Source organism: Coturnix japonica, chromosome 5, assembly GCF_054131305.1.
Source record: "Coturnix japonica strain WE chromosome 5, WE-NBRP24, whole genome shotgun sequence".
NCBI lineage: Eukaryota > Metazoa > Chordata > Aves > Galliformes > Phasianidae > Coturnix > Coturnix japonica.
Genome location: NC_140667.1, coordinates 35,921,933 through 35,946,416, shown reverse-complemented (window position 1 = coordinate 35,946,416; position 24,484 = coordinate 35,921,933). Strand labels below are relative to the sequence as shown.

At 34.8% G+C, this 24,484-nt stretch overlaps 1 protein-coding gene across 30 annotated transcripts in view; it reads right to left on the bottom strand.

The window, feature by feature from the left end:
* The window catches only part of MIPOL1 (mirror-image polydactyly 1), a 167,772-nt gene that overhangs the window by 97,125 nt on the left and 46,163 nt on the right, over positions 1 to 24,484 (bottom strand). For 28 of the 30 annotated variants that reach the window (XM_015865032.3, XM_085550450.1, XM_085550446.1 and 25 more), the window contains 3 exons: positions 16,575 to 16,704; positions 14,047 to 14,080; positions 13,617 to 13,787 (listed from right to left, as the gene is read on the bottom strand). In XM_015865032.3, the coding sequence (XP_015720518.2) occupies positions 13,617 to 13,787; positions 14,047 to 14,080; positions 16,575 to 16,704 (335 nt within the window). Of the gene's footprint in view, positions 1 to 10,235; positions 13,063 to 13,616; positions 13,788 to 14,046; positions 14,081 to 16,574; positions 18,858 to 24,484 lie in introns of those variants that run through there. The other 2 variants (XM_085550459.1, XM_085550458.1) reach the window with 2 other exon arrangements.

Below are 24,484 nucleotides of genomic sequence, written 5' to 3'. Positions count from 1 at the left end.
ATGTTTGGAAGCACTTATGTTTATACAAACACATTTTTATCCTTTTTCTTCTAAAATAATCATTTTAATAGAAATAAAGAAATAAAGGAGTCTCTACATAATAATCACTAGAAGAATTTTTCCATTTAATTATTATGTTGAATTAAGATTTTCAAACCTCCAAAAGAAAAGACATTTCTTCAAAGTTCTGGCAAAATATCAACAAATGTGTTTAAATGATTATTTATATAATGCCCAGCAGCTTGGAACTATTCAGATTAGAGGAAAGAAAAGTGCTTTTGTAGAGCTTAGGCCCTATGAACATACTCATCTTTAAAAATTATTATTAAAAATATTGTATTTTATTAGTAAAATAAACACCTAAATGTAAACAGCATTTTTTTTTTCCAGTATTGAAATGGTGTATTGATTCATCAGAAGCCATCAAAGGAAATGCATTAAAATACAACTGAAATATTTTTTGTCTTCCTTGTTAGTATGAGCCAATTGGAACCTGCAGCATTACAGTAGATAACATGCTGTACACGACTTGGTTTCTTCCTACCCTTTCTCACTTTCTGTACTTCTGAACACCTGAAAATGCAGCAAAGCAAGCTGCAAGCAAACACATAGTTGGAACATTACTAACCTTTTAAAAATATTAATGGATTTATAAACCTGAATTAAACAGTGTATAAACTAAGCATGGAAGCTGATTAGTAGTATACAAGGTTATGCTTGTTCTCTCTTTTGTCTTGAAATATCTCCCAGCAGAGTTGTTGAAACACTGGTAACAGGTATGATAATTTCAGATCGTTCACAGATTAGTTTGTTCAGAAACATCTTTATTAGCTAAATTTTAAATCACTGAATAAATAAGTACAATAATTTTAAGAATAAGATCTGCTTTACTTTCAATGCATGGCAGCGTGTAGTTTCAGTATAGAAACATTTGAATAGAAAATAGTTTATAGCTAACCTCAACATCTTAAGGAATACTTAAAGAATAAAATTACACAAAAGCACAAAGAGGCCTCAGGATAAATGACCTTAGTGCATGTTGTGTATCATTATACTACTTACAAAAGAACCAGAACTGAAATAGTCTACCTGAAATCATTTCTGTCCTGGTTGCATATAATGTAACATTGCAGGAAAGGTCCCACTGAAGTCAGTCAGAGCAGCTGAATTTTAAAATATTACATTGATATTTTTTTTACTACACAGTCTCGGCATCTGTAGTCTGAGTGATAGCACTTCTACATATTTGTTCACAGACTATTTTGAAAGGCAATACTAACTGCTGCGTGATTTGTTAGCACGATGAGCTGTAATGTTATGAAATGGGCTACTGCAGTCACAATGCTCAGAAAGAAACTGCAGATGACCAAATATACTGATGATTTTCTGTTTTCACTTACATAGGGAAAAATTCCAGAGTGGACAACGAGCTCTTCATCACATGGAGTCAGAAAATAATAATACATTCCTACGGATTCATAGGCCCTATATATATTCTTTTAGAGATGGGAAAAAAAAAAACAAAAAAACACCACCACCAATAAAAGGAAGGCAAAATACAAAAAGATATGAACCTTTTCTTTACTAGCTATTTTACTTTTTGTTCTACTTGTTCTCTTTTGCTGTTGAAGGAGGAAACAAGTCACCTCCCTTCAAGAAGCCTCTTTCTCATTTGAATGCAGCGCCTTCCTTCCTTTTTTCTGCATTGCAGTATGTGCACACTTCAGTTCTCATCTTAGCCTGTGAAATGTCCATTCCACAGCACTGTATCACTGGCCTAATTATTATTTTTTTATTTTTTCTCAACATCATGCAAATTTTATCAATAGTTCTTGTTTAATTATATGAACATTTGGTGATAATGCTTGATGAATACTGACAGTTTTTCCATCACTTTTATGAAGTTAGTAAATATGTTCTTCTTGTTTCACTACATGAGAAATTATCATAGGAAATTCAATAAACTCAAATCAGCCAACAATATTATATCAGAACTGGCATTACTACACTTAAAGCCTTTGCTTTTTTGATTTGACCAAATGATCCCAACATCATCCTGCAGCCACATCTTGCTGGCTCCTCAGCAGTGTAGCCAGCTCCATTAGAACCAGATGGCCCATGGCCAGGAGACAGCTTGCCAAACATCTGATACAACACACCATGTTAGATAATTAGTTTTTTTAAAACCCTTTCCTGCATCCACAGTTAATAAGCCACAGTAACAGTAGTCAAAAATACATAGAGTACCATGGAAGCAGGTTATGTTACCTGATACACCTTAAGTTTTAGTCACGTCAGCTCACGAAGGTGAATAAAAACAAATTTTATAAACTAGTGTTTAACCCGATCCTCCACCAAATTCTGGAAATTAAGAATGAATCTGATTCTCAGATATATGCAAGGCACTCAGTTAATAACAGAGTCATGTTTTCAGAAAGCATAACCCTGTTCAGTTATACATAACCAATATTAGTCGACAAGAAAACAAGATCTAGTAAACAATCTGTCATTCTAATAAGGTGGTTTTCAAATAATCTTTAATGGATTTTCTTAAAATCCATATGCAAACAAGACTATTGTCTAAACCTTAAGTTGGCATTTACAGCATAAAAGGACAGGAATACTTCTGGCCCATTTTAAAATATCATCAATTTATTTCAGAAAACAGTATCACGGACCACTGCATAGAAGCCATAGTTTTTTTAATCCCTATATTCAGACACAATTATCATGGGATTGTAGATTTTCTTTGTAGTACATGCTCTGTTTGTCCTGATAAATACTGTGTTCTTAATTAAGCCATCAGTTGCTAAAGTGACTGTTCTTCAGTTTTTCTGTTGTGTAATGTATTGTTCTTTACCATATAATAATAAAAAAAAAATTTTAAATGTAAAATGTAAAAACCAGATAACCAGGTGGTTGAAAGCACAGGACTCTACAGATATGTCAGGGAGAATAATTACTCTTTGAACAAATGACCTGAGTCAGTAGTAGTTGCTCTTTTCTCCAAGCAACCAAAATGTTGTTTCAGGAAACTGTAATGCTGAAGATCACAATTGTCTGAAAGCAATACTAACGTTAGTGCTTTACCATCCCATGAAAGGATGGTAAGTGTTAAGTCAGTTTATTTCTCACCAATGCTGATATCTAATTAACAGCAAATCTATCAGACTTGCATTTTAGACATCTTTTTCAAATTTGCTAAACTGCACTGTAAAGTGGAATATGTTAAAAAAAAAAAGAAAGAAAGAAATCAATCAGCTTTGTACAAGGTAAATTTGACTCATACTTCATAGACCTCCTATGGGAACACCGATACCTCACAAATAAATGTTTAATAAAGTAAATAAAAGCTCTGCAAAACTAAGACAAAACCACACATTTTTAAGGTATGTATTGCACAGTTTCAATCACACTGAAAAATGCCTATATTATTTCGCTATGTGTAAAAGAATTTCAAATATTAAGTAGTGAATGAATCTAAAAATTCTGCCTCTAACAGAAACTATTTTAACTTTCATTAAAATGTCTTACAGGGACTGATGGGACTAGGTACCCAAACTTATGCTGAAGAGCATTCTATAACTTGAATATGCAGCTTTAAATTAACAGCCACTTAACAGCATTCAGATACATTACTGAAAAGCAGGAATGCTTAAACCTAAAATCAGCTGTCTTTGACACTTATAATTACCAGCGTCACCCTCCTCCAACCCCTTGTATCCCTCATGTATAGAGGATAATACAACCTAAGCAGAGAAATTTTAAGAAAAACACCGAAATAGAAGAGTGTTATGACAAATGTTGAAAGTAAAGAGATGAGACTGCCTGCCAAAATAAACAAAATGGATAAATGCACGACTACTGCTGAGAAGTGTCTGGATACCATAGAAGACAACACACATGACATAAAGAGAGCATATAACGAGATGCACAGCTGCTGGCTAGCCATACTGTAGAAAATAGGCTGATGAGTATTTAATACAAGGGTTTAACAAGCATTTTGCTCTTTCTTCTGAGATGCTAGTACTGGATACTTTCATCTTCACACAGGACTTTCAGGAGTAGGTTTGCAAACTGAGATTCAGTCAGAATCCTAACATTTTGATTGTGAACAGAACCTCGAACAGTAAGACAAAAACGCTTTTGCAAACTGAGAAACAGAGCTTTGTCACAAAGCTACAGGAGATGAAGGAGAAACTCACAGGATGGGTGATGTTCACAGTTGTCTTGAACACGCAAAGAGATTTTTCAGGCAGAAAGATTGAAAGCTATTAATGCAATCTCTTACGTATGAAATTATAATTAGAACATGATTTGAAAGAAAACCTAACTGATGACTTGCCACTATCATGTGAGACAATTGAGAGCAAAGTGGTCATAACCGTTCCTCACGCTGCTTTTGAGTTTTATCTAAACTTTGGTAGTGCTGACCATGACCAAAGATCAACAGCAATTGCAACAGAACTTTGTTTAATACACTTAGTTTTCTATATAAATTCTGTTATATAAATTATATAACAGATAATTTATTAATTAGAGGTAATGTTAAAATTCCCTCTCAATAAAAGACATCAACTCTATGTTAAGAATGATTTAAAAAAGAGCAATAATCAGAAGCATTACTGCTTCTGTATTTTGCAATATCCTGCATCAATACAGTACAAAAATGTAGTATACAGTAGCAAAAAACTTACCAGGAGCATAAATTTTGTATTTCTGATAATTCTAGAGTTGTGAAATTGCCATATTTTTATGTTCTTTTTCCACAGTAAGTTTACTTGGGGGGGGGATGGGGGGCGGGTGTTGGGGGAGCGTGTATATGGATATAGAGGGCCTTCTAATAAGTATTTCTAGACACTTGAATTGGGTAATTTTAAGAAGTATTTCCAATAGAAATGTAAACCACACATGAGCATATGATATTATTAAACTCTGTGCAAACCCACATCATACTCAATAATAAATACTTTAAAAACACTACTGAACAGAACAGAAATAAAACATTAACATCTGAAAGCATGAACAAGTTCCCTGACAACAGCATCTTGCAATCACAAGCACTCCACATGCAAAAGAATAGTCTGCCCTTCATTTGCAATAGAGGGTAATGGAAGCTAAATTTTTCTTCTCAAATCAACTCTGCTTGAAAAATAATTAACAGTGAATAAACAGAACATGAAAAAGAGGGCAAATTCTACGTACTCTCCATCTGAAGCACGAAACAGTAAAGCTATACAACAAACAGATCTAGGCATACTTGGTGAATGAGACATAGATAAATTAAACAACGCTAGTGTAATCTTTCTTTCACAAAGAGAATATTCATGGATTTTCTTGCTCCACTTTTCTGCCTGGTCCACAGAACAATGCAGACAAGAATACTTAAGTTGACTTCAGCAAGTCTTAGGACTTCCAGAAACTGTCTTAAAACAGCAATAAAAAAGCCTCAATGTTCAGACCAAAGAAAGCAGGGAAATTTCCATTGTGACAATTGTTGTTACCTGTTCATTTTAAAATGACTAAATGTCTAGATAGAAATTTAAATAAAAATAATGGGCCTTAAGTCTTACATTTCATTTGTAGTCTACCGTACTGCTGAAAACGAGTAGCTAGATTAGCACCATTACCATCACTTTTCCTTACATCCCCTGTTACTACTGGACATAAATTTCCTTAATCACCACCTCTCTTTACAGCTTAAAACACATCCTGAATAGTAAGGATGACTGAGGAGGGTACAGCAGTGCTAGAAAGTTAGTATGAAATGAATTTTAGGGACCCTGAGAAAAAGGAAATTAAGTCAACAAAAAGCAGTTCTATTTGTTTACCATAGCTCCATGTCCACAAAATACTCAGTCAACTACTGATGTTGTGGTAGTGGCCTAATTAGCACTATATCCTAGGAAGATAAATTTCCTTCCTATTTAAAGCCTAACTTTACATTCCTCATATCAGTCTATTTCTGATCCATGTTAGTATTTCAGAAACCTATTTCTCACTGACGGAACAAAGTTGATTTGGACCAGTTCAGTTAACCATCTGAAAAAGGGTGCATAAGAACATAGTATCACTCTTCAAAGAAAGTATCCCATTATTTCCTTCTATCTAGATATTTTTTAAAAAATAATCTTAAAAAATCTTATTCTCCTTCCTGAATTTACCTCTTGCACCTTTAATTTTACTTAATACTCTATCAGACCATTAAAGAAACTAATGTTGAAAATACTTGCTTCAATTAAAAGGATTCATTCTTCCTTTTCACACTTCTTTATAAATAAGCCTTAAACTTTTATCTGAAGTTCTTGGTCTTCAGAGTTTTTCACTGAAAAGGTAAAATTTGCATACTACTTTGTACTGGAGGTACATTCTGGAATTTCTCTAACTTGTCTCTATTTCTTATGCTTTGGTCTGCACCACAGAGCGCTCTCTGACAGCGTGAAATGGATTCCTTTTTTGATTAAAGCAAACTCAAAGAAGCACTTCAGGAATGCACCGGGTGCACTCTGACACAAATGAGCATTCAGTTCACAGGACTAGACTACAGCCAGCCCAAAGTAAAAAACAAAACCAACCCCTCACCTCTGCATAAACAAAACAAACACAATCCAACAAGATCCCCCCTCCCCACTGCACACCCAGAAACACATTCATGTGGATGGCAGATGGTGGGAACTATTTCCTACTCCAGATTCATTCGTTTGTTCAAACCACTTGCTCATAGAGACATAACCAACATCAGCATTGTAACTGTGAACATTCAACAAGTAGTAAGAGAGTAACAAAAAGAAGATAAATGAATGTAGAGGTCAGACATTATCCTTCCCAGACTTCGCATTAAATATAAATATCCAGCACAGAAATCTTGTGTGTTAACTATCAGAGAGAATTTTTTACATAAACTCAATTTGAGTGCCCAAAATAACAAATAACACTGCTTTTGCAGTGAGATTTCTCAGAATGTTGCCTGTGAAAACTTGCTTTTAATGTGAAATATGAAGATGGATATTTTTAACTCCCAAGAAAATCAGAACTGTTTTAGCCAACAAGTAAGATGCCCAAAATCTAAATTAACACTGAGCACCTAACTTGACCCATAGAAAATTAACTTTCAGTACATCTAAACAGTTCTGGTACATATAGAGTTTACCACACACACAATGATTCAGTCTTGTCTTCAGAGGGAATACTGTTTGGATTCTGCTTGTGTCACATTGGAAATTTCCTCCATGAATTTTTGCTACTGAATCAGATAATCAATAAGCATACAAAACATTTCTCTATGTCATCCTGGAGTTTTGACATTAAATATTTAAATTAATTCTAGAAATTGCCTTGGAAGTCTAAGCTGTGTGAACCTAGAGCTTAGCACCATGATAGAAGTGTCAAATAGCAATTAATCAAACAAGCTTGCATGCAAATTTACTGTCATTTTCAGAGGGGCAGGAGTTTCTAGGTACTGAAAAAAAGATGAACGTTCCACCAGAAATTCATTAAAGTTTACAATTAAAGGCACATGGTTTGATCAAGCTCTCACACACCATTCAGACATGCATTCTCTAAATTCTGCACAACACACTGTTTGCAGAGGAACAACAGGTGATTTAACAATGCAAACAGTCATGTGTCTCAGGGCATCATTCAACCAAAACCTTATGCCAGTAAAAAGAGGAAATGTAGCAGCAATTAAAAATTTGCTTCGCAAGTTCAAAAAGACTAACTGTAATCCCTCTCTTCAAGGAAACACTGCATTAACATTTACATATTTACTCATACTTAGCATTCATGGGCTAAATACAAAAGTTAGGTATATCAGCTCTTTAGGTGATTTCCTCCAGAACCTCCATACTCCCCTAATGGTGTCCTGCCAGCTGACCTGCACTCACAGCTGTGAGCAGTGTTAACTTGAAAACTACACCACCTCATGCTACCAAAGCCTTGCTGTACTCAGGTTAAGGAATAAACTGCAAGACTCACTTTTACTAGTGAAATGCTGGCTGCAGTGAAGTCGAAGGGAGTTTCATTCACAGCTAAAAAATACCTGCTAACAAACAGCTTGTAACCTCTGCTATATCAGGAAACTGACATCACACACAGATGTATGATGTCCTCAAATCTTCTCTGTGTGACCTTCTATTATTCTGCCTGAACATCTCACCTCACTTTTTTTAACGGTCTGAAAACTGTACTTCATATACAGCAACTAAACACAATAAAGGAGAACCACAGTGAAAGATAAAATAGGCATTATTCATTTGAGGAGAATGCTACACAAAAAAAAAATTCCCAATGAAAGACATCAAGAGGATTCTGCTTAGCCAGTTTCCCCTACATTGGGTTCTCGTGGACTGAAATAGCTACTTCATAAGAAAAAGATTACTTCATACATCTTCTGAATGTAGCCAAATATTTAACTGAGTGTTGCCCTGGAAAACACTCATGCTCCAAGTAGCAGAAACATATCTGAAGTAGAGAGGCAGGGTGTACCTATCATCTCAGAATGTAAATAATTACCTTCTTTTTCCAGCTTGGTTTATTTTTAGAAGAATAAAGCAGCTAGGTAGGGAAGAAGCTGCAGCAAAAGGAACATCTTGCTAGACAGCTCCCTTTCTCTGCTTTAAACATCCTGCAAGTGATTTCCCCTTGCCTACTCATCCGCTACCTCTCACTGCAAACAAGGCAACAGGAACTTGCTATTGCATGCCCAAAGCAAATCACCCACAAGTGTGAACCAGCACGGCCCTTGGATATTCAAATTACAATAAACAGCCCCTTTAACTTCTCTCTCCTCCTGAAATAAGCCTGTGACCAAAAATCATCAATAATCCACAGCATCTGTCTTGCTCACAAACAACTGTGAATTCATTCTACCTTTTCTTTTCTTGTACTTCCCAATTATCAGAGACAAAAGGGGAAAGATGGAAGAGCAGCTAGGACACTACAAAACATTTTCATTATTCCCTATTAGGGAAACATCTAAACGTACCAAAACACAGAATGTAAAACTGCTATATATACTAATGTATAATATCCCGAATTATGGTTTGGGTTGCAAAGGAATTATCTTTGTCCTATGGTAACAGTCATGTAACATTGTAACCCTTCACCAATTAAGGACCCAAGGTATATAACTTTTTTTTTTTTTTAACCCATTTACATATTCTTTTGCTGTTTTTGCATGTATTACAACTCTTGAGTTTATTACTTCAGTAAGACTGGTTCACTGGTGTGCTGAGAATGCCTTAATGCTCTAAGAAACACAGAAAACGGAGTTGTACACCTTATTTGGTACAAAAACCAGGGAAATTGCTTGAGCAGGACTTTACAAAAAAAGTAGCAAGAAGCTGGCTTCTAACAGCAGACATTTATTAGTCATTAGCTGAAGCTGATAATGATGGGCAGTCAAGCACAGTGCTTCTCATCTTTATTTTCAGTGACGATAAACTCCTGCTTGTTGCCAAACAGTTCCTCAAAATGGAGGAAGGTACTTAAACTTGCTCCAGATGAGCAACTGGGTGCATGCCAATTTTTTTACATGAGCAGTCATAAGCATGTTCCTGCACAGCAGGATGTGATCAAACTATTCAAAGCTGTAAAACCAGGTCTGCTTGCCAGTTATGTTATTGCTTCAAGATCAGGGTATTACAGACAATACCTTGCCAGCCGTGAAACCTATTGGTTTTTTGTTTGTTTTTGTTAAATAGAAAACTCAACATCTTTAATATTTAAAATTCTGTTTAGAACTGACTTGCCAATTAAAAATTATCTAGAGAATGAAAGTTAGGATGAAAAACATCACAAACACAATACCCTGAACGATAAGCCATCTCTTATTTTGTTTTTTAAAATCGCTTTTTTCAAGCTGTACCAACTGAAAAGTCTCCCTTCTTCTCTAAACCATAAAGAAAGTGATTGTAATAACTTACTTAAGCCACCAGCTCCAGCTGCAAACTCTGTAATCATATTAACATTCCTGTCTATAAGGTATGATGTGGTTAATAGGTGGTTGCTTGTCTGAGATATTGCACTGTATTGCCTCCTGCTGGAAAACATTTTCTTTAAATTATTTTATTAAGATTCCACAGTGTGACTGTGGCCATACTTGAGTTTTACTATATGTCTGCCACTAACTGTACTGATCAAGCCAGAAAGACTCTGGAAGAAAGGCATAATTATAGTATAACCAACTGGGAAAGTAAGATTTTTCCCTGAACCGGTTAAGACAAAACTGAACATTAAAAACAAGAAACTTATCTTTTATTTCTCATGACAGTCAGCATATTTCTCCATTTCCTTTTCAGAGGATCAGTCATAAAACAGACACAAGCTCCAGTACAACACAATATCTGTTCACTAACAAATATATCTTAGCAAACACAACCAAACAGTTGAGTGTGTTTTTTTAAGGAGGTTGGTACAAGAGAAGATGGATGTCAATGTTTAGCCACGCTTTAGTTGTTTGTTTTTTATTCACTTGAAAATACATACTAAAAGTAGTATCAAATATTTGAGTTTATACCATTTTATTTGTTTTCACACACGCAAAAAGTAGTTTGCATATTTGCTCAGCAATCTAGTGAATGATCTAAGATTACACACACATGTGCAGCTCAATACAGTGATAGCAGTGCCTCTATTTGCTTCATAATGAAAAGTAACATTCACCTTTAAAATCTCAAAAAAGATGCAGAAATGCTTGGATGTGAAGATTCAAAGAATTTTTTCATGCATTTTCTAAGACTTTGGCAGTTCCTGTTTATTAAGACTGAAAAAATTATTCCAGTGAAGTTTAAACAGAAGAATGACAACTAGCTAACCATTACCATGAATGCATGCAGCCACAGTCCAGCAAAGTATACCTTCACAGTATAACTACCAGGAAGGCATTGTAAAACTCCTAGCTTTTGCTAAGCTACTGAAAGATGAGTTGAAATCAGCCAGCATATATTTGTTTAAAAGAAATGCAGTTTACAGATTGCCCATACTCTAGGAACTTACTTGAAATCAAAGCAACATGATGTAGAGTAAAAACTTCTGTGTTATTATTCTGAGAAAAATCTGAAATTCTACATGTAAAACTCCAGACACTACTTACATTTATGGTATTTAATTGTCAGCTGTCATGGTATTGTGAAGAGATCCATTGAAAAGGATAGTAGATGTGGCCATATTAAACATCAGTCCCAACATTTATTCTCAGATAGGCAGTCTTCTCTTATATGGAACTGGCTATGGTGGTCACTGAAATGACATTGCAGTCTCCAGTACTGCACAAGAGCAAGCAGAAACAGAGCAACACAGCCTTCACGTAAAGTGTCAGGAAGTATTTAACTTCCTCCATTGCCCAGTGGCCTCTGAACTTTAAAAGTGCTTTTTCCAGAAGAGAGGCACAGCATACTAATGGCTTACTCTATTTCTGCTTTGCCTCAGTCTGTTCTCATCAATCCCTTATATCTGATGTCACTTTCACTGAAAAAGATTTTAACTTGGAGATGTTATGAACACCTGAGGCAACCTCAGATCTAACTTCTAATAATTTGCATTTGTTATGCTAAGCATATACATCCCCTGAATTATTCCTAGTCCCTTTGTGGTCTAATGTAGGAATCCCTCTCCTATTGTTCTTGCTGTTAGCACTGTAATAACTACTGCTATTGCAATGTTAACAAAAGACTACTAATAATTCAAGTACTGTATGAATTCCCAAGGAATCATCAAGTAAGAGATGCAAGTTGAAATGATAGGAACTATTTTCTATGTTTGATAGCTACAGTCATAAAAGTATCACATATCCACATAGTACAACACATGAGTAATCAAGTTTTATTAACAATAACTGATTTTAAGAAATGGTATTATAAACTGCAAACACTATCACAGGATTACAGCTTAATACCAAATACTGAAAATTTTAGGGAGTGTTTTGCTTTATTCATTTACTTATTTTATCAGCTGCACTACCTATGTAACGTTATCTGTGCTTTTTGCTATCAGGCCTAAAAGACAGCTTTGCTAACTGTGGCAATTAACCCATTATTATATAGAATAATGATCTTGATTAATTTACAAGTTCTTAAAAGAAAGACTTGTATAAATGTCTGTATATTATTCCTTGAACAGGTTGCTTAAAAATCAACTTAATTAAAATGTATATTATAACACCCTACAATGACATTATTCTCATATCCTTCATAAAATATTTAAAGTCCAAGTGTGTCTGAAAGTTTACTTTACCAAAAAAGCAGAATCTCGTAGAAGAAAAACAAAACTATCTAAAGATCCTTCTCTTGTAGTAAAAGCTTTTTTCCTATAAGCTGCCCACTTTCCAAATGCCCTGTGCAAAGAAGAAATCCAATCATAACTCAAAAACCAAAGAGCATAAATTTTTTTGGCAGAACAGTTGTATGTGCCCTAGTAGCTACACTGCTCCTCATTACTATAAAAGCAAACAAAAACACAGCGAAAAACTGAACTTCCAACATTAACATCCTTTGTAATGCACATAGGATACAAACACAAAATTTGTTAGGCACCAAGAAATGAATCTTTCAGGGCTGCAGCAGGATAGAATGCAAAGACAATGATTGCAAAAACATCAACAAAAAACAATGAGAATTACAGACTGAGTGGAAGAATATCTTTTACAGAAATACACATCAATACAAAATAAATGCAATCATCATTAATACTAGACAAGATCACCAATTTGACCTTAAATCTAATTCTGTTAAAATTAAAGAATTATTTAGATATAGGCTCACATTCAGCAGACATTGAAATTTTCAATACTGGAACAAGACATAGATGAAATTTCTTGCCTTGCCTGAAAGTGTAAGGATGTTCATCAAACCTATAATTTTGTGAGATGTAGCCCCCTACTTAGTATTCCTCTTTCTACAGACTGGTCCAATTGAGTCAAATCTAGCTTAAAAAAAAAAAGGGTGGGGGGTGGGGGAAGGGGGAAAGAAAGCTTTGGAAAAAAAACAAAACAAAATAACAACTCTTCTTTGAGATAGGAAAAATGAGGAGACACTCTCCAGGGTGAAGAGAAAGAATATTCTTCTGTAGAGAAAGGAAAAGCAGAGAGAATGATTGATCTGAGCAGAATAGAAAACATCAGATTGTTTTAAGTTACTTAGCAGAAATGTTAAACATAAAGAGTCAATGACCACATGCAGATTTTCAGTTCCTGAATGTAAAGCAATAAAGGAAAGAATTGCTTGCTTTGTCACATGTGGCAGTCTTATCTTCCCTCACTGTGCATTTCTATCACTTATAAATCTTTACAAATCCATGAGTCCCAGTCACAAACTGCTTTATACAGCTAAAGAATACTGGAAAATTAAGATCTTAAAACTGTTTTAGATTACTTAGTATAACGAATACTATATTTATTTCATTTTAAAGAGTGAAATAGATTGGAGACCACTACTGCCTTGAAGAAACTGTTGCTTGTTAGTCAGCCATTTATTAAAATACTATAATATTGATCTTAATATATTGAGATTTTCTGCAGAAGAAAGTTAACAAAGTAAATGTATTCCCCAAAAGTAGAATAAATAAATAAATAAATAAATAAATTGGCATTGAGTGATTACATACTTGTAGAGACTTACTTGAGACAAAGCAGCATCCCGTTGTTCTATCACTGCATTCATTTCCTCAGCTATTATTTTCTTTTTACGTTCTTTGGTCCTGTGTATTCGATTCAGAATAATAGCTCCATTCTTCAGTATATCTATCCCTGTGTCTGCATTGTTTATTCTGTTCAGTAATTCCTGTAATGTCTACCAACAGCATTATATGTTAGTCAGACATGAAGTTTTAATATATTTTATTTAATATAGGGTTTTAATTAATAGGCACATGTGAATTGTAAATTGACTGAGTGAAGTTATTGAATTTTCATACTGCAGCAAAGATGTACATTATTAGTGTGTCAATTCTTCTTTTTCCCACATCTTAGTTCTTGAAACCCACTCAATTGAACTTAAGCCTCTAAGATATAAGACTGACATCAAGAAATCTCCTCAGAGAATGGCTTACCATGTCATTTTCTTCAGGGTTAATATTTTCTAGCCTAGAAAAAAGGGACACAGAAAGCCTGATCAGTAGCATTTCCTTAGTGCAGCAAAATGAGTTCGCTTTTTAAATCTTTAGAACCTCAAGTAATTTCATTCTACTAGTCTTTAGAGTCAACCATGACACTGAACATATTAAACTGCCACCTGCTCGACTCCATCTTTCAATAATGCTCCATATCTTCAGCACTGACTTCAGACTGTTAAGTTATTAATGTTTACTGCTATATATGACTACAAGGATCAATTGTTCATATGTGCTTAGATGAAGAAAGTTCCCCAGTGATAGAAATGACTGATGCTCTTATTTTATTTATTCCCGGACTTACAACTTTTACCCAACATTGTATTTTTGTTGTTTTTAGTGCACCATAAATGTAACAGGACAAGACTTTTGTAAAGATTGTTTGTTTTGTGCTTTGTTTTTCTTTTTCATTTTTATGTAATTATTTTCCCACCTCTCTTCCAAAAGGAGGAAATGGACTAGTTGAAGTTTCCCTGAAAACGTTTTGCTTTTGTATCTAGCACAAGATATCATGTTAGGACAACCCGCTGTAAGCTACTTATTTAAGCACGTAATAAGATGCCTCTGCTTTCCCACATTTAATCTGTCAAATATAAAAATGATAGGAAGAATTCAGTTATACACAGTAGAACACTTACTGTGCAAAAGCAGTGAGTGATAGTGCAAAGATCTAATAAATGGGATACTATGCATTTTACTTAAGCTTAATTATATGGGCAACATGTATGCAATGCACAGTAAACCAACCATACAAAAATTAATTACTTAAATAAAAAAGAAACAGTTCAAAATATACTACTGTGTACAGCAGCTAGTACGTTTATAAGGAGTTTGAAGGCAGTAATTACTCCAACACCTAAAGTCTGCATCAGAAGAAAACAAAACAAAAGTAAAAGCTAAACTGTGCTATGTTATAGATATATTCATAAAGTAACATAAATCATAAAATCAGAACTGACTCCTTGAGTTAGCTTCTCTTAGAGTTCCTACTTTTGGTTTTATATTTATTGCTGCAAGTTTCACTTCATGAGAGACTTAAAAATGGATCTTAAGCTAGTTTGTATTCAAGATGACAGGAACAGTATTTGCCAAAGTAAATTGGCAGGACTTACCTGGCTTCTCTAGAGGACTTCTATTCTGCTAAAAGTTTGGTCAACAAATCACCCAGCCAACCATAAGGCTGGGTAAGCAGGACACCTTAGACTTGAAATGGGGGGTGGAAAAAAGAACATAAACTTCAACCATAAAGGAAGCTTTTCAGCATACTGCTGTCACAGAGGATGCGATCTTCTAAGGTGACAGTAGTATTTTTTAAAAAGCAGCATCCAAAGCTAAATATTTGCTCTGATGTTTCTCTTAAACATCAATAATCAAGGGTTCCTTCTTCCCCCATCTCAGCACACATTACACTAACATGTACCTTAGGGCTAACAGAATGGAAAGAATGTAGGTTGCTACAGTTAAATAATGACAACAGAATTACTACAGCACATAATTTAAAGCAAGCATTAAAGCATTTGATAAGGGTTGGCAGCCTGTTCAGTATTGCCCTCTTGTAGAAATCTCTGGTTGGAACAAGTCCAAAGGAGATGGCAGGAGTGACTTGTGCTCTAGAATTTGATGCTTGTGGCACAAGTAGCCTAAAAACATTACAAAAAATGCTCTTCACCGCTCAGTCAGAAAGCTTGGTATTTAAAACAACTGCATGAGCAGTTTTAGCACACCTCCTTGTGCTAAAAAGCTGGTGTGCTTGAGCTAGGCTGGTGGTCCAGCAAGAATCTTGGCTCCACTCTACTGCTTCCAAGGTGTACATCTTCACACATAAGCATCCTGCAAGCTTAGTGCATGTGAACCCCAGAAGCTTCAGCAAAACAGAATGCAACCTCCTCACCCAGAACTCAAAACAGCAACCACAACAAGCAATGTTTCTCTTTATTATAGTATTGCTCTTTCAGGAGCTGATCATGATCTTCCTCTCCTGACTTAATAGATTGACTACTTCTGTTGGGTTAAGCATGGCATGCACAAATTTCTAGAAAGTATACCCTTCATGTGTTAAAACTGCTCCCACACTAAAGATATGGAGAAAAACATATTCTTACTAAATAATCCACATAAATAGTAAAAGTTTTGCTGTAGGAAATATCTCCTGGGCTTAAAGCTTTGATGGATTTTCTATACATTGCAACTTCTAAGTGACATTCTTGTACTTCATGTCAAAAGATCCTCATAAAACATCACATTTCTCTTATTTATCTCTGAATAAATCAATACAAAAGGACTTGATAATATTTTTAATTTTTGTAATCAAATTGCACCTTGCACTTAATATTCAGAGAAAAACATGGTCTCATAAGATGGTTAAAAAATTAAGGTAAGATTTTCTGTGTTACTGCTGTCAAACAATTTATGATCAGTACAGATCTACACAACAATTTTTCTGCACAGGACAGGAAGTAAATACTTACTCTTTGAGTGACTCTTCTAAATGCCGGACTCGTAGAAATGCTTCATCTCTTTCTTCATTGGCTAACCTAAGCCTTGCCATGACAGCCTTGTCACGTTCCCGTTGAGCGGAATAAACTTCTTCCACCAGAGCTGCAAAAGTAACCAGTATGTTTGGCATGCAGTAACAGTTGGTAACAGTTTGGCAGGGAAATACACCATTATGTACACTTACATGGGCCATTGTTAGCATCTCCATAAATCAACATTGTTCCAGCAACCTCAGATTACTCTGGTCTCTATTACTCTTCAGACACAAAATTAAATAGCTATTGACTGCAGAAAAATTCTTTCAAGAATGAGATTAAGCAGTGAGTTTTCAAATTCAACCTTGAAGCAGGAAAAGGAATTGATTTGTTTTGTGTTCTCAATACTTGCTTCATGGAAAAGTAATTTTTAAAACTCCAAATCATATGAGATACCAGTAGGTTTCTTCTACTGTGCATAGATTTAAGAGCAATGACCCATTGAATGTACATCTATCATCACACTGCTTCATATCACAATGACACACTGACATTAATACTAAAAATTTTAATATTTTCATAGCATGTCTATCTCTAGTATCACAAAAGTGGCACAGCTGGCATGTCTCCTTCCCTGCCAAGCCTTTGCTTTATTGTGTAATATACTGTTATATTATCTGTTACTGCATACATGGACCTTGGAGCATTAGGTACCAATAAACTAAGATTTACTGTCTATCCTTGGGAGCAAACTAACACCTTCTAGTCATTCCTCATCCCGAGCTTATTCCTTCTTCCTGCCTCTCCCCTGTCAATATGTCTAACACCATCCCTGGCACACTGCCAGAATCCTTACCCCCACCCTGCCTCCACTAAAATCTTTATTCATACTTTCATCATTTCCCTCTGCAATACTGCAAATCTCCTCACAGCCATCATAAAACCCCTCAGCCTGAATGTCTAGGGACTTCTGGGATGCCAAAGAAAAAAGGCTGCTCTCGCTCCCAGAAAGAGGACTATATTCTCCCCGATTTTCACAGGCACCTCCAGCAAAAACTACAGGTGAGGTCTGCAGGTCCCTGAATTCTCAATGCTCCTCTTCTAGTATGGCCAGCTTCTATTTAGCTACAGTTTCCTAATAGCATATTAGAGTCTCTTTAGAATTTTGGCAGCGTTTACTAATCTTCTCAAGACTCTTTTGTATTAAGCCACTGCTGCTGGACCACTTTACTCCTGTCAGAACTCTCAGCTCCACTCTGAACCACTGCTGAAATCATTATGTGAAGACTGCAGAGAAAGTCTTCCTCTTCACGTGGAGCTTTTAGGCTTCCATTCTTACCTCAATCAAAATTAACTTTGTTTCCATTATAATTGCTTTTCTGTACCCTTACTTTGCCTTTGTACATTATTGCACAAGACCTTCACAGTGGAAAACAAAACAGTTTGTTGGTCTTCACTAAAAACAAGTATAAGAAAACAGTTGTTTTTGGTAACAGCTATATCATTGGCATATAATACTTACATGTTATCAGTACAAAAGAAAAAAACCAAACAGCAAAACAACTGAACATAAGAAGCTTAAATAACCAGTAAAGTAAATGGGTGAGAAGATGAATTGTAAAAGAATTTTGAGAGACAAATTAGGAAGACATTCAAGGCAAGAAAGAAGTGTGTTAACAGAGAAGTAGGTAAGTGTTTTTGCACCTCAAGCAAAAAAGGAAAAGCTTGCATAGTAACAGCAGACTGGACAAAAGAAGATAAAGAAAGGCTTAATACTACTTCTGGGGGTGCAGTTCTATCTCACAAAAATCCACAGAGGTTTAATAAGATGCATCTTCACCCCTCCAGCCCTGTAGAACCCAAAAGAAATTAGCATCAGCAGCCTAAATCTTGATATGTATACAAAATTCATGAAACATTGATCTAGTTCTCTCCCATTTGAATATTTTCTTCTTCCACATGAACAGTACTATTTTTTATAAGATATATTTGTCATTCACAACAAGACAGCTTTCCTTGATGCGGAATGAAAAACCTTAGGAATGAATAAAACAGCTGTAAAACTGCATGCACACAGTTTGGTAGTCAGAAACAAATCTGTAGCACTTGCAGGAGTCCAATGCCTTAGGTGGCTTAGCAAGAACAACAAACTGTATGGGGCAGACTATGCATTTCAGAATGTCAGACTTCTGTTTTGCTTGCTGAGATCTGTGCTAGTAGGGAAACCAGAGCTTCATCTCCAAGGCACATCACAGTGCAACCACTATGTCCTGGCTGGATCTGGAACATACAAATAGTTATATTGTCTAATTATTACCTATCTCTACCTTAAAGTACTCATCTACTATACTTTTTCCAGTAAAGTTACTTCATTTTATCTAGTATTACGCCAGTGATACTGCACTGAGAATTCTTTCCATAAAGCTGCAACTGAAAGTATGCTATTTTCAGCATGAAAATAATTGCTGTTATGAATACAAAGCTGTCTAAAATAACCACAGATTTGGCACTTATTCTGGGGTTAATTATGTTTCTTTCTTTTTTTGTTTTTGTTTATTTGTTTGTTTTTTGGGGTGGTGGGGAGGTTTTTCTTTTTTTTATTTTGAGTGTTCCCTTACTTCTACATCTCTTACATTAGCATGGAAAACTCTCATTTGCTGAATGCTAAAATGAATCTTGAGCACATGAGTACACTTAGCAGGACTGTGTTTTGATATATCTAATTCCCTCTCTGAGGAATAATAACTAGTGGTAATAAATAACTACACAGGCTTTTAAAAGCTATATTATTGCTTATCCATCTTGAAACCAAAGACATGTACACATGAAGCAGCAGTATATATAGCAGAATTTTATGTATAGTGGTATGAAAACACAGAGATTTTTCCAAGTGATGTAAGCATCCTGCTTATCTGAAATCTCACCATCCCTGATAACAACCAAGAGGCGGGTTGCCTTGAACAGTGAACTCTTCTCCCACTCAAAGGTCCATCATTACAAAATACTGTCTTTTAGCTGTTGGCTATGAAAAAGTGACTTAACTTTCACAAGCTGTTTTTGTGTGTTTTTTTTTTTTTTAAAGGTACATAGCATATTCATTTTAATACCAAGGAATAATACTGACACTGACCACAAGAAATAACAAAAAAATACTTAGAAATAGTTAAGCCTTCATCAGACTCATTTCAGTGGGCTAATCTCATATTTCCTCAGTGGCCACAGCTTCTGCTGAGCTTAGGTTAGATGTTTTTGTTATCCAATGCCTGAACATTTCTTACTGTACTTAACATTTTAAAAATCCCTTTTTAAAAATATTGTATGGAATATTGTAACAGGTATATAATTTCAGGTCAGTAGAAGTATGTTACCGTTCAATAATGTTCAACATTCAGACTGAACTAATGGATGAGTCATGAGTAGAAGTTGGGCTTGATTCCTGAAAGCTAATTAGCAGTGATAGACTTCCATACAAACTGCTATGCCTTCCTCAGTAACTTAAATACAACTTAAAAACAAATAGAAACTGTATCAGAACAGTAATTCTACATTAAAGAATCATAAAGACTAATGGAAAACTGGGCAAAGAGCATGGGATAAGGAACACTTTTGTACATTACAAAACAAGGATTCAGCATTACATTAGTCTTTGTGACTTTGAGGAAACTGACCACAGTGCTGTACTTTCCTCATGGACACAACTCATCCAAATCATGAGCTTCAAAAGATTCTTCAAATGAGCTACTAAAATACATACACCTCTGGGTTTCAGTATAGCAATAACACAAAATATTTGATGAAATATTTCAGAAAGCATGTGACATGTAAGGTCACATAATTTAAAGTGTAAAGAGACATAAAAACCTCCCATAATCAAAACAGCAAAAAAATATCCAGATTACTGTCCAAAACGTTCTTTAAAACACCAGACAAAAAGTAATTGCAAGTAACAAGACAGGTTCCAAAGTCTCATTCAAGGTACGGTATATCCAGTAAACCACTAGCCTCATACTGGCATAGTGACTTGATGCCTGATCCAGCTACTTAGTCACCCACTGCTCTGGTCGGCACCATGAGGTTTTTCTTGGATAGATTCCAGCAGCACACCAACCAACCCCATCCTGTTTATCTTGAGGCCTGACCAACAAGAAACGCAAATTCCTATAGTAGTTATGTTTCAAGCATGAAAATGACATACAAAATGAAGTATGAATGGGGCAAATATTAAGCTAAAATGAATTGTGTCACTTTCAAATTCATATACATATGATAATCAAGAGTTAAAATGTTCAATTCCCATAGCGATAAATTAAGAAAAAATATTATTTTCCAATGCTTGTAAAATATGCAAGAATGACTACTATTTAGTTGAATAAACTTTATTTGCTTTGGAATAATTTAATAACATCTTTCTCCTTGTAACTAAAATCTACGCATACCCTAAAAGAGCTCTTTATTTTAAAAGAATCATTATGCTAAACTCATCAATTCTAAAACATTTTTAGATTTTAGTAAAGAAAACAATTGTAAACAGAGAGCTTTTGTAAGGTAGATAGCTATTACAAAGTTCACTTAGAAAATCAATATAGCATTTTAGCTGGAATTTGCTCATTAAACACCCACAGCTCTAATGCAAATTATGATGGAATGAATAAAGCAAATACATATGCTTCTTTCTTTTTATTAAATGTAAAATCTACTGTTAATTGCATCTGGTATGTCATATAAACTTTTCTCCTTAACTATTAAATGGAAGCTTTTACAAAAGTCATTAGAGATTCTCTTTCTTTGACTTGTATAAATTTCAATATTTGTTCAGTAAAGGTTCACAGCAGTTAAATTACATTAACAAATATTATTAGCTACTATGTAAGCCAACTAAGTAAAATACTTATATTGCAGGTAAAACAAATCAATGGGTGTTTACAATAATATTTGGATATGTCCATTTTTAAACAAGCTTATCAAATATCATGTAATTCTTAGTCAAATGAGAGAGACTCAAAGTAGATATTTTCTTCCCAAATACTCAAATTTGTTTAGTAAGCTAATTGTTTTCTAATATGAGCAAAAGTAAATATGAAGAAGATGAACCATACAGAGTATGAGTTTATTGAGTCAAAGCAGTGTACATATTTTCTTAGTTGAACCTGATTCTTTGGCAAACCTGCCTTCTACACTTTTTAAGCTACCTTTAAAACTCAGCAGTGAGTGAGAAGGCGTGTTGGAAATCATTCTAGTTTAAACAGTGGTTCACATTTTCCTAACAACAAAGCTCTGGGAGAAGAGAGGGAAGCTCAGTTCCCAGGAAAAAACTTAAGATGCACAAAGCATCTTAAATATTCAAGAATTTTTGGAAATAATTGTAAGTAATTATGCCAAACATTTTGCTGTATGATCCAAATTCTGCCTAATGCAGGCATATATCTCTAAAATGGGAGCGAAGATTGAATTCACCAGAAAACTGAAGCAAAAGGACTATTTTGGTTTCTATCATGTAGGGACGCATATTGTTCTAAAGAAAAAGTAGAAGCATGAAACAACTTGGCCATCTTGAATTCAAGATTTCTGTAATAAGGTTCTTGATTATCCTTCTCTGTTGTTTCCATAAAGGAACTGTCAGTTGAAATTTATTGTGCAGAGACTTTTAAATGAAGCTCTTTAGGGATTTTTGTTGCTGTGCTTTCACTTTAGATTTCTGAAGAGTAGTTAGATGATGTGAGGAATTAGGGAAGTACAGTTGGGTGAAATGGAGTACAATAAATCCTTGCCTTTTCCTTTTTTATCAGCCATCCCATTTTTATCCTACATTACCTGGTCTCTGTCTATCTAATCACAGAAGGACCTGGAAATATCCTTGCCATTGCTAGATGGGCCAATATTATTACATTTTACTCAACCACATAGATGTATGCTTGGTCATCTTATAAAAAAAAAATGTATGCATTTGTTATTTCATCAATTTAGAGATTAAAATCCTCTTAGACGTCTTTTTCTACTAGGTTTAATGACTGTGCTCACAATTCTTAAATAAGAAGTCATTCTTATCATAGGCAAATAAACTGAAAAACAGATTTACTGCATTGCTTTGAAAGCCTTTAAAATGTGTCACTAATTGGTCTGTGCATACATGTTGCAAAATGCGGATAATCCCTAGAAACGTTCAAAGCCTAAGGCCCTGATGCTGTCCTCATTCAGGTTAATGGCAAACTATCACGAGCTCAGGGGCTGACTGTTGACTTAAAAACAGTGCTGAAATGTTCTATTATGAAACAGACAACTTAAGTTGCTTGCTCTTGTTTTCTGAAAACCGCCATTCACTTACCTTTAGTTATAACCTATAATAGACAAAATAAAAGCAAAATAGTGATAAGATGATCACAGGAAAACCCAGTAAGAGTTTTCACTGGTCTATACCGGGAATTATAGACTACAAGTTGCTTACACCTAAATGTGACTTCATAGATAAAGCAATCTGAACAAACACTGATAGAACACACTGACTTCTTTATTGCTTTGTGTTTGTTGTACGTATTTAGTGCACAGCATTCATTTGCTCCTACATTTCCACTGATATCAACACAGAGTTCCTAATAAAAGGCTAAAGTTGCTTAGTGGCAGCTCTGCATAGAGTTTTCTTTGTGTACTCAGTTCTTAATTCAATTAAAAAAAAAATAAAGTGGGTAAAGAATAGGAGGGAGTATTATACACAGACCCCAAGGCAGTTCTTGTGAAAGGCAATCCTTGTACAATACTTAAGCCTCTGCTTCTAGTACACTAAACACAGCTGACTTCAAAACTCAAACAATAATGCTGTTAAACTTTTTTCCAGTGAACGAATGTTGATGTCTGAATATTTACTTCAGGGGGAAAAAGATAAATATTGCAATGATGTTTGCAAGTTACGATTTGAAAGGTTAAATAAGAGTTTCTCTAATATCCCAAGAAACAGAATATCTGCAGAACTTTATACTCATGAACAAACCCCAATTCTTTATGTTCATCTAACACCATGCAGTGGGGAACAGAGAAGGGGTCAGAGTAATCATGGAATTTGCAGAACATACTGGCTTGCTTTTTATAAAAAAAATACAAAAAAAAAAAAAACACAACTTGACACTATCAATAGCTTGCTTAATAGTTTATACTTTTAACCTACTAGCTTGTTTTATGTTGCCAAAGAGCTGCATGCTTTCTGTGACAGATGATGATTCTGACTATTCAAACTAAAATTAAACTGTTTCACATTAAACTCTCAAAAACTGAGATAATGTCACTTGCAACACTCCTATCCTGTAGTTGATTTTTTTTCCTGTCCTTTAGACAAATAGACAAATCCTATACAGAGGATTCAAATCATACAACTAGTTTCAAAATTCCCTTATATGTCAGCAAATATTTTGAAAAAATATTCAAGTAACTCTGGCTAAGGAGGCACGAATAGAACAACAACAACAAAAAAGCTCTGAATCATATAAATATATATAAAAATGAATAATGGACTAAAAATGAGTTAGGGAAGTACATGCATTACCTACTTAAATTATAAAATGTCACTCGTATTTAGGTTTATAAACACAAGGGTTGGGGAACTACTGAGTTCTTTTGGCTAAAGCCCAATATTGGCCTTATTTCACTTTAATTGGAAGAGGATCTTGAATTCATCTTCTCCATGAGCTATCAGGAACTTGGATTTCTGTTTGTACCAAAGGTTAATAAGAAATGTGTCTGCAAAAGTCAAACAGCATTAAATACCAAAAACTGATTATTATTCTGCAGGAGTTGTTCTTCCACTCATAATCTCTCCATGCTCCAGCCTTCCACGGCTAATCTTTAATGGATGACATGCAAGAAAGAAAAATAACATCTAAAAAGGGACTCTAAATTGAGCTTTGAAGAAATGGAAAACG